The sequence below is a fragment of the Lepeophtheirus salmonis genome, chromosome 6 (assembly GCF_016086655.4).
Source record: "Lepeophtheirus salmonis chromosome 6, UVic_Lsal_1.4, whole genome shotgun sequence".
NCBI lineage: Eukaryota > Metazoa > Arthropoda > Copepoda > Siphonostomatoida > Caligidae > Lepeophtheirus > Lepeophtheirus salmonis.
This window is the reverse complement of record NC_052136.2, coordinates 55,920,943-55,933,044: the sequence shown is the minus strand read 5'-3', so window position 1 is coordinate 55,933,044 and position 12,102 is coordinate 55,920,943. Positions and strand designations below refer to the sequence as shown.

General features: G+C 31.6%; 1 protein-coding gene across 3 annotated transcripts in view; it reads right to left on the bottom strand.

The window, feature by feature from the left end:
• The window catches only part of LOC121120243 (uncharacterized), a 32,180-nt gene that overhangs the window by 13,493 nt on the left and 6,585 nt on the right, over window positions 1-12,102 (bottom strand). For all 3 annotated transcript variants that reach the window (XM_040715091.2, XM_071889750.1, XM_071889749.1), the window contains exons 2-3: window positions 2,306-2,998; window positions 1,096-2,230 (exon numbers count right to left, since the gene is read on the bottom strand). In XM_040715091.2, coding sequence (XP_040571025.2) covers window positions 1,096-2,230; window positions 2,306-2,978 — 1,808 coding nt within the window. In that variant the 5' untranslated portion in view covers window positions 2,979-2,998. The remainder of the gene's footprint in view (window positions 1-1,095; window positions 2,231-2,305; window positions 2,999-12,102) is intronic.

Here is a 12,102-nt window from a genome sequence, read left to right as displayed (position 1 = left end):
TTTTTTCTAATTCTGGTGGTACGATATAGCGATACTACGATCAGGGATATAATATTGCCATTGATCACCGATGAGAAAAAAACTACGATCAACAAGCCTGTATATAATTGACCCCTAAGCTTTGAGTTGTGTAAAGGTTGTGATTTTTTAGAAGTTATAACTTGTACAAGCAGATTTTAAATATTGCAACCATAAAATGAGATGCAGCAATTTAAATATTTAACTTATGATATATAAATGTAGATATTTTCAGTACTCATGAAAAATATCATACAATAATTGTATTAGATATTAAAGGAGTAAGGACAATATATATATATAAATATTGAATTTGACTATTCTCATTTTGAATTTGATTGTTCCCATTTTGAGTTTGATTATTCTATTTTGAAGTGGACTATTCTCATTTTGAACTGGACTATTAGAAATGGGTAGTTTACATAAAAAAATAATTAAGATATTTTCTTCATAAAAAAGTAAAAAGAAAAAAAGAATGCGCGCTATACCCGGATCATCTAATTTTCCAAACTATTTTTTGATCCACAAGACAATTTTAGAAAAAAAATTTACACTTTTTATAAGTTGAAAAAATATCTGTCAATTTTTTTTATGCAAAATAACTAGAAATGTCTTCTTCGTATTTATATTTACAAGGTAATACTTTTATCGAGATGTGCGATATATGTAAAGATGCCCACATTGTACAATGCAATTTTGCATAGGTACTTTTTATACCATATGACAACTCTTCCACACTAGTCATAATCAAAATTCGAAAAAGTTGAAAATCAAACTTCTCTAATATACAATGATCATAAGTTCGCACCCTAGTCGTTCTTAGAGAAGGAAATATACATTTGGTACCTAAATGGACTCTAAAGGCTATTTCTAGGTAATGTGAAGTATTTATAATACTGAGATGTTTAATTATATTTAACCTTACAATTATAGGAGGATTTAGCATGCCAATTATTATCTGTTTTTAGTCAAAAAAGTACAGAAATACTGATGTTGTTAATATAAGTGGCGCGAAAATATTTGTACCGTGACAACCCTTATGTATGTTAATTTTCTTGAAGCTTATGTTGTACTTACCCATGTGTAACGGCTCGGCATTGATTATTAACGCCTATAGGCAGCTTTTGAAGGGGTATGGGGCCCCAGAGTTTTTCAATGTTGGCAGGGATGATACAAGTATAAAAAGTACCGGGTTGAATCGTATAATGAGTAGTGACTGCTTTTCCAAGGACTTCATTCTTTATGGCCACAGTTAAATCCAACCTGAGGTAATTATTGGAATCCAGTTCAGAAGAGTTTCCATCTTCTGTATTGCTGGAATCGTTCCCATTCTTTGTCTTCTTATCCTTCCAGAAGCGGAAGCCTTTCTCTATTTTTAGTACGTGACGTATTTTAAGGACGGAAGTTGGATCCTTCTCTAGGAGTGCTGCATTGGTAGCGGCAGCTATGGCTCCCATGTCCATTGTTGAACTAGAATACTGATCCGATTCATTATAAGCAGGAGGAGGGGAATGACGTATACTCAAGGCTTGTTCTGCCAGTTCTTCCTCTTTGAGTCTTTGACGGCAGTTCTTGACACTACGAAATAAGTTAAGAGGTTTGTTTGAGAGGGCTTTGACTTTAATACGACGAAACCAGGACTTTTTGCGTGAGCTTCCTTTTATTACTCGAAAAATGAGTCGTGGATTATTGCCCTCGTTCACGGAGACGTTCGGCTTAATCCATTCCTCGGAAAGTGTGAATTCATTCATATCCACAATGGGACGAGATATCAGTTCAATAGTATGAGCTTTACCGGATTTTTCTCCAAGGTCTTGCTGAAGTGAGACAGTAAGGATACCAATATTTTCCTCTTCATCCTCTCCTTCTGAACTTATCCCGTTTGGATTTACTTTTTTCTTCTCCTTGGTAATTGTATCCAACTCTTTGATTACTTCTATCTCCAGAATCTCCAAATCCATCTCCTTTGGGGATAATAAGCTCCTCTGATAATCTTTGGTTAAGGTAAAGAGTCGTCCATTAGGAGGACGACCTCTAAACATGGAGCCAGGGCGACCAAATGCGACATTGAAGGTATTTTTCCATAGCATACGTGTTAATTCATCTGAATTGTTTAGTTTAGATCCCTCCGATCTATCGTTGACAGAGTCATCGTGTCGTAGAACAAAGCCCAGAATATTGACTGTATCATGATTATATGAAGATGGATGTACTGTAAATGAGAGATAGAAAATATCAGATATTATAGGCTTAAATATCATACAAAAAAGTATAGTCTTAAAAATACCTTGATGAGAGTGCCAAACGAGGTCAATATCATAGCAGGGAACAAGAAACGTTTCCTTGTTTTCCTTCTTGAGATATAAATACATTTTGTAGCGTTGAACAGCGTCCTTCAAAAAATTTTCACACCTGTAGTGACTCAGAGCTACTTGATAATAAAAGTCTCTTTGCCGCCGTGCAGCTGATGCAATGTCATATGAAAACTTTGGAATGTAGCCCTCTGGCACAGTAAAGGAAGAGATGTCATTAAAAGGAACTTCAGGATACATTAATTCCCAAGCATCTTTTGTGTCTCGCATTTTATACGTATAATCGTGGATACTATTAAGTTGATGGCCAATGAACCGACCCGCAACAGAGATAGTATCTGCTCTATACGCAACAGGTGCAAGCATATGAACGTGCCATACCCAATGTATGTCTAAAGGAGGGACCCAATTTAAATCTTTGAGATGACTGCTACCTTTAGCGGAGGTTAGAAAAGGCAACCAGTATGTCTCATAGCGGTAAATCCCTTTCAGAATCACGTCAGGCTCATAATAAATCCCAGCATCATCAATGGTTTTGAGGAAATCCAGTTCTATGAGAGAGCTTTTGAGAAGATCAATGCTGAATACTGGAAGGGTCTCAATTTTCTTGCGTATCTCGGGTTGATTCGTTAAATCAACGATTTCCATGACGAAGAACCTTAAGATACCTTTTGAAGAAAAGTCATAATTACTACACATTTCTACTATATTGAAGGTAAGGGAATTTAATGTAAGAGTGAATATTCTAAATTCTGTTTGAATTTTTTTTTTAAATATATAAAAGACTGAAACGTTCTCAACCTTGCGTGATAAAAAGGAATAATTTATGACTAGACACATGAGAAATAAGTAAATAAGGTTTTTTTTGTACGAGGGCAAACAGAAGGTAGAAGCAATACATATGGATTCCCTGAATTAGGACATTGGCTAATATAAGTTACCTGAAGAAGAAAAAAGATTATACTATCAACCAATTATTCTTTTCTAATTGCTAAACTTAGTTTTTTTCATTACACACATTCCCTCTTTCGGAATAAGTTAGGAAAATTCGTCAATGTTAAAATCATAATATGATGAATTAATTTTTATTACATACAATTATGTATTACTAATTAATTCTTAATTTTAAATAAAATGTAACTAATTTTTAAAAATTGATGAAGGATTTGAATTCTGTGAATTGGATATGCTTCAAATTAGGAACAGTCTACAGCTGACAGAGAAGAGAACAAAATGTCGACTCTTCATATGATTTTCAAGTACATTTCTTTTTTCCACAGTCCTTTAATAGTCATACAATTATACTTTACATAAATAAGCAAGGCTACATATAAATGTGTGCCTCTATTCATATAACTTTGTAGTATGTCAAATTTTGCCTTTATTTTCCTTTTTCTTTTCTTTTATTTTATTTTTCCTTCATTTTAATTTTTTTATATATACTAAAAGTTTTCTTCAAAAACAAATAAAAAATCTTTCACATCTTTGATATTGCTTAAGAAAAAATAATAATTTCCATTTAAAAAAAAGTTCTTCAACAAATGTTTGTATGTATTCTATGCTGTTCTGAGATAAAGGCATATAAAATATGTACCTATATATGTATATAAAAACTCAAAAGCCCTTCTATGTTGACTCTTGAAAAATAAATATGTATAATCACATAATATAGTTAAAAGAAACAAGGATTTAACATAACAAATGAAGTCAATTGATTTGCTAAAACCTCAAGTCTCATGGCACATGGGTAGAGTTGCTGGATATTAAAAGTAGTGATGAAAATCGTAGGTATAATGAGCATGTTATAAAAAATACCGAAAATCTGAATATTTGATGAATGTTTTGGAGGAGATCAACAAAATCAGCTATGCCAATAGGGTGGGGCAACAAGGACACTGGCGAGAATTATTCCGATGTTGATCCCCAATTCTACTCTGAGTCCAACACGGACTTACAATTATAACCCCCGAACAAATCCTCAGGGTCTTGAGCATACACAAATTGTCAAAATAATTTTTGAATATAATTGATACATTTAAGGAGAGGAAGTTCACTACTCAGGAATTAAATAATAATGACAACTGCTATGGAAAAGAAGATTCTTTCTTCAGATGAAGAATTCTAAAAAAATAGGCCCTATAAGAAAATCACAGGATTCACATCCCTACGCAATTAGTATATATATCAACATAAAACCTACCTCCCGACTACACATATATTTTTATGTAAGCTGCTTATATATTTCTACTTAGTTAGAAATTCATTGGCCAACCATAGGTGTAATTAAAGATTTTGTTTCTTGTAACACAAAACTTTTTGTCCAAGAAATGATTATTTTTCTTCATAGGAGACATATATTTATAGTTGTTAATTCTAAGCACTTAGAGTATTTAAATAAATCTCCGAAAATTGACATGATAAACCAGTCAGTTTAAAACCTGCATTGGAAAAGAGCAGTTTATCTAAATAAGTTTACAGAAAAGTTCCCCTTCATCTTTTCATCTAGAGAGAAGTTAATTCCGAATCAAGTACATCGCCAGGGATGTTCATCTCGAGAAAAAACAACTTTTTTAAATAATATTAGGTTAAGTAAAAAGTTCTGAGTGTTTTTTTTTTGCTAGATGCCTTTTATTGAGCGATATCTAACGATTCATTGCTTTTAAAAAAATCTGAAAATATGCTTAAAGATTAAGCGTACAATAAAAAAACTTTATTTACAATTTGTTCATTCCGTCAAGTCAGTTGTGTGCTTGAGCGTTTCAAAATGGAAGTAAAAAAAGAGAAAATTCAACACAATCTTTAGTATCACTACAAACAAGGTAAAAGCGAAGCAGAAGGACAAAAATTTTGTACTATTGACGGACTCAATACAGTATCAAATACAACAGCAAAGTGGTTGTTCCAACCATTCTGTTCTGGTAATATAGTCGTCGAAAATGACAATCTAATAATCCTGACTAGGTTAATTTTATTGTCAAAATAAATCGAAAAAACTCTCAGAACTTTTTACTTCCACCTGTTATAAAAAATTAAAGATTATTAAAGAAGAGAAAATGAGCGCCTTGCACAGTTTGTTCGGAGAAGTTAAGAGGATAAGTTAATTTTTAAACGCCAAATACGCTTATTTGAACGCCATCAAATATATATTACCAGACACAGGACAGAGATTATATGTTGTGCAATTTTCATATTGTATCGTCCGAAAAATGTAATATAGCAGACTTTAATTAGCTGCGTTACACAAAGGATGCACCATTTGTATTATAATTGAGAATACCAGGTGGTTAAATATATTGTGAATACTACCAAAATTCTTTGTTTCACATATTTTGCAAATGAGGCTCAAGACGTGATCGGATGTTTTGATTGCAATTAGATTGAAACGCCTGTGAGACGAGGTAATCAACGTCCTATCAAATTTGCTCACAAAATTTGAAATGTTTATTATTCAGTCCTATAAAACTTTCCCAACACAAATATCAACGTTTAAGGATGGCTTATGGAGTTCCAGGAACCAATTACATCCTCTTATCCATCCAAATATTTGGAAATTTTTGGACTATATTAAAAGAGAAGAAGCCTTGACTGAAGAAAAAATAGAAAAATGCGTTGGTGTGAATGAACTTAGTAAAACAATATAAACTTATGTACATGACTAGTTCAGAGACGTTAAGAAGGATAGTGCTAAATTATAAGAATGATTATATAATATATTACTCAGGAGGAAATGCTCATAATCTAAGTTATTGAATGACTAGCATAAAATTTGACATTTTCCCCCCGGTTTTCCTTAGAAAATATTAAATTTATTTGCACATCTACGAGTATTAGGTATAAATATTATTGTATGGTAGAATCTATTACAAATTGTATTGTGTCGATTTTATATTATAAAAATACAACTCATGTTGCATTTAACGTCTGTATTATTTATCATTTCAAAATTAAAAAAGCTCTAAATAAGTTTAATATTTTTTCCTCATGATCTGAAGAAGGTCAAAAGACCGATAAATCTATAATCTTTAGCCAATCAATTCCATGCTATAGATAAGTATGCCTCTTAATTGATTTTAATATGAACTTTAGTCAGTTTAACTGTAGATTCATTTGAGTTGATAGTTTGAATGATTTCGGAGTCCACTATATTGAGAACTGATAGCTGTTTCACTCATATACAAACAAAACCTTTTCAATATGAAGTATGTCAGAATGGGCGTCCGCAGAGGGGGGAGGGGCTGAAAGGGTTATAGAGCCTCCCAAACAGTTGGAATTATGTTTCCAACTTGAAAAATATTTCGGTTGGTAGAATTTTTTTATGAAAAAATAGAGGTTAAATTTTTTTCATAAAAGATAAGGTCTTTCGAACAAATTATGCAGTGGAGTAAAGCCTTCCTCCCCTCAAAACAAAAATATATATACTAGGGTCGTTTGAAAAGTTGGAACCTTATTTCCATTAACTTTGCGACCACAAATGCTGAGGCATTGTCGTGATGGAAAATGATTATTTTGTGGGCCAATCGTTCTCGTTTTTCTTACAGCTTGGTTTTCAAACGGTCCAATAGCGATGAATAATATGCACCTGTAATAGTTATACCCTTTTTCACATAGTCAATGATGATTATTCCTTGAGAATCCAAAGAGACAGTCCCCATAATCTTTCAAGCCAATTCCTCGATTCAAACGAATGCCAAACAAAACGAAATAGACCGATCTGCTTGACAGATGGTGTGTGTTCTTCAATATTTCGTTTATTAAATTTTATCCAAAATTTTCATTGACTTGAATTTTTATAACAGAAATTTCATAATAACAGAGAATTGTCACATGATTTAAGGGTTGAATGGGGAAGAATATTGATGATTATTCCTTGAGAATCCAAAGAGACAGTCCCCATAATCTTTCAAGCCAATTCCTCGATTCAAACGAATGCCAAACAAAACGAAATAGACCGATCTGCTTGACAGATGGTGTGTGTTCTTCAATATTTCGTTTATTAAATTTTATCCAAAATTTTCATTAAACTTGAATTTTTATAAGAGAAATTTCATAATAACAGAGAATTGTCACATGATTTAAGGGTTGAAAGGGGAAGAACATTATTATACATAGACCTGGTTCCCACACATGAAAAAAACTTATTAAATGAAGCTAATCTAATTTGCTATCTTTCTCATTTAAAAAAATCCTTATAATATATAACATACATATATGTTGCTACAAAATATTGTAAAAACTTAGTTCTGTCTTCAAAAATTATTATTCATCTTTTCATAAAAAAGTTATACTGAATTCATATAAGGATTTATTACTAAATAACTCTTTTTTTTTTCTCATAAATGAAAAATCTTACATTTTGTATTCATTTCCATCTTTTTTTCATTATTAAGCTTATCTAAAAAAAAAATAAGTAGAAAAATCCATTGTGAACCAGAAAAATGACAAAATATGGAAAAAATTAAATATATAAGGTGAAGTATATCAATACATTTCTCTTATGAAAAAATTTCTTAAAAGACAGACAACTACTGTCAATAAATGAGCCCAGAGCTTAGAATAGATAAACTATTTTGTGTTACCTTATTGAAAATTGATTTAAAATTTTCTATAATAAAATTAATATAAAAATAAAGAATCTTCCTGTATTATTGCATATGTATGTGTGTAGAGTGTTTATCTTTTCCATGAAGGGGCACTCAATAGTTGCAAAAATTCCCATTTTTTAGAATTATTGAATCTATATTGATAAAGAAAAGTTTGTCTGTCTGCTGATAACTCATGTCCAAAAAAATGAGCGTGTGTAGCTATAGCTCAGCTCGGTATATTAAAAAAGAAAAGAGGAGTACATAAAAAAGTAATGAATGTGACTTTCGATTAGATTTAGGAATGAGAATGTGTAGCTTAAACTCAGCCTGGGATATTAAAAAGAACAAAACAATAGAGCATATCTAATCCGAGTGGACGATTGAAATCTGAACGCTTACTTATTCAATATTTAATTAAGCTCGAGTGATTGAAATTAACTCATATTTCGATATATTAAACCATAATAAATTATGTATAAAAAAACAAATTTGAGCTCTTTAGCTTTACTACAAATTCAGAAAAGGGCACTTGAACCTGATCGACGAATTTCCATTCGGGCACTCCAAACAGTTTTCAGGACCACTGTCTACGCTGTCAGCAAGACTGAAACTTTGGAAAGGAAGAAGGTCTCTGTCAAAGAAGGTAAACTGGATCCATAGTTAAAGAAAACAGCCCAGGCCAGTCTCTTCAAGTCCATCTGGGTCCATGCAAGAGATCTTGGGATTTCATACGAGACTGTCCAGAGAGCTATCAAAAAATCGGTGGAAAGAGCCTTGTGAGGGTGGAGAGACCGCTTTTGACACCAGCAAAGAAAGATCTCCATCTCCTCCTTTGCATGACTCTTTTGATCTCTTTTTTACACTTTTGGCCCCCTTAAACCCCTGATACGAACCCCCTTGGCTACAACTTTTGGTTGAATATCGAGAAAAAGGCTTGCAGTGTCCGTTATCCAAACATGGAGGCCCACAAATCTACTGTCAGCTAGCATTAATACGTCAGAGCACTACATCTGCAGAACTTCTGCCGCCTGGGAGCTATCATTACAGCTAAGGGCAGCTACACTAATGATTAAGAGAGCTCACACACACATCTATTTATACTATTAATTAATTTGAAATTCTATTGCTAATCAATGTTATATCTTTTTGAAGCTTAAAATTCTAAATTTCCCCTTTATAACATAATAAAAAATTATTATTTTAAATTGGGAAGGTCAAAAACACACCTTTTTTTTTCTTTTATAAATTTTTATTTGTCTCAAAGGCAACTTTCAACTAGATCACGCTGATTGCTCGAAATTGTGTCTTCCCCATATCACTTAATGTACTTCTTCACTATGAAAAATGATTTTGAAGGAAAGTTTAATCTTTTATTAAGGATACATAAGGGTCAAAAAAGTTTCTTATTTGTCATTTTTTTATAAGAAATAATCATTTCCGGAGAAAAACGATATTCAAACTTTAATAAATTGTTTATCCATTTATAATAGTTATTTTGTATAATCTTTATTTTTTCAATAAATTCCAATAAATCCATTCCCTCCCAGATTAATTTAAAATATTACGTATGTAATAATACGTAATAGATATTAATTTTTTTTTAGTCAATAAATTATTGTCTTTTTTTATAAGTTTAATAATACCAAATTGTTAAATTATGAACCATTATTCTAACTGTATATTTCTTTGGACTATGTCTCCCAAACATTTATGAATCAGTATAATTCCAGTAGAAAATATTTTACATATACTTGCTGTAGTACACGGCATTGACCGGAGTTATTAGGCGTCGATCAACGGACAAACTATGGTTTAATAATTCAGAAGATAACTTCTCATTGTTAATTTCCCTTCTTCATGAGGACACTCATTACTCTTTACGGATAGTATACATAAAAACACCCATACACAATTTGCTTCATTAATTTATATGCAGGTAACCATTCTAGCCTGATCTAAGGGCCCCCTTTTTGTAAGTATGTAAACTTACTAAGTGACTGTCCTACATTTTCTATTTTAGAATTTTTTCTTTTACCTAAACCTTTAATACAGGTTTGAATGTAGTTTCTGAATCGATGTAAAAAATCTTACAAATTTTAAGGATTTTTTTAAATTTTATGTATATAATAGGGTGGTCTGAAAAGTGTCTTACTTGAGAAAGATACAAGCCAATTTTTTTGAATGTTTATTTTCAACATAGTCTCCTTATTTCGTACTAAAGACTACAGTCATGTTCAGATCAGTCTGGGTCCGGTACAGTCCAATGTATTAGTCCTAAAACTTATTAAGTTTGGTCGTAGATGACGTCAATCAACTTTATTGTTTCTTTTTTTAATTATTTCTAGTACTAATAGTCCGAAGGACCGGCAGTCTTAAGGACCCATCCCAAAGACTTTTAGGATCGGTGCTAAGAATGGACTGGATCGAATAAATAAGTACTGACGGAACACTATGCATCAACTCACTCAAACGACTATTACGTAACAACGGTGCTTCCAAAATGGATGAAACTTTGGTGAGTAACTGAGACAACACCGTCCTATATTTCTATATTTCTGTTGTAATGTTTATGAAAGTCAAATAATGAATATAGAAAGTTCAAACTAAGGGATATTATGAAAAATACAAGTACATTTATGTACATACATATATATTAGGAAAGGTAAAAAAAAACAATTTAATAACATTTCCCCCAGTCACTTCACTCATATTGTAAAATGTAAGGGATACGAAAATTATTCAATAAATATATTTACACACAAGTATATACATGGTATTAGATATTATGTCATTTCCATTCAATTATTATGATTTGGCAGCCCCCCTAATATATAATATTAGGGAGGCTGAAAAGCTAAAACACTGACACAAAGATGGGACCACTAAAACGTTTAGTTAGTTACTACCAATGTTACTAGATCACTGTCGGGCAACCCCAGCAGATTTATTAATTAAATTTCTTTCTTTTTATTACTGCTGGTTACATCATAAGGGAAAAGTCTTGGTATGTTTTTACATTTCATAAATTATTAAGATATAAATAATATCATATAATGTTTTTGATTTGTCATATATTTAATTTAATTAGGTAAATTAAATTAAAAGAGAATGTGCAGTGGCTATTTGTAAAAACCCAAGAGGCGTTTCATACCACCGATTCCCGAAAGATCTTTCAAGAAGGAAGGATTTGATTTTGGTTTGTGGAAGAAAGGACAAATTTAATACTGATTATGGCAGAATTTATGATCATCATTTTGACGCTTAGTATTTGATAATTTATTAAATTGAAAAACTTAACTTGGATATTACATTTAGTAAAATATCGCTTAAGAAATATTGAGTAATCACTTCCATGATAATGATATCATTTATTTAAATTTTTACTTTTTAAGTTCATGTAGTATCAATAACCAACGCTCGTCCCAATGACGAGTCTGGGTTATAAGTACCACATAAATGTCCTTGCCCAGTCATTTCTTGTTGCCTAACCTTGTTCTAGTAACATTGGTTACAACCTTCAAACGATAAATTTACCATTTTTTTCAGCCATCAGAGAAATGGTTCTTTAGATATCGCATTGTGAGGGAAGCAACTTTTCTTTTTGTTAAAAAAATGAATAAAAAATAATTTTGTGTATTAATAATACATTGTTTTTTGGTAAAAAATAATACTGTTGTAGCCCAGGCATGGCTTGATGAACATTATTCAGACTGTTCATCTGAAATTATGAATTTAAAAATGGTCTATTAAATTAAAACGATGTGAAATGCGTGTCAAAGACTATTCTCACAGTCTAAAAGAGGTTGTTACCAAAAAATAAAACATTTAAAAATCTGCAAAATAATTTTGAATGATAGTACAGTGAAGTTGATATACATATCTAAGACTTTACACTCTACAGATATCAAAGAAACATGCTGTACATATTGTGCTTGAATATTTGGACATTTGTAAGCTGTTTGCAATATATGTACTAATTGAGCTCAAATCGATTAAAAATAACAACATCTTCATGACTTGGAGTAATTATATCGTGAAGTTTAATCCCTAGTAAATATAAATTTCGTTGACAATATGCGATATTAGATAAAACGTGGACTCATCACTACACTATAGAGACCAATCGACAGTATCAGTATTGATTACTTCAAAAAGGGTCAAGGATTGTTAGATAGATTTTGTAGTGTTTT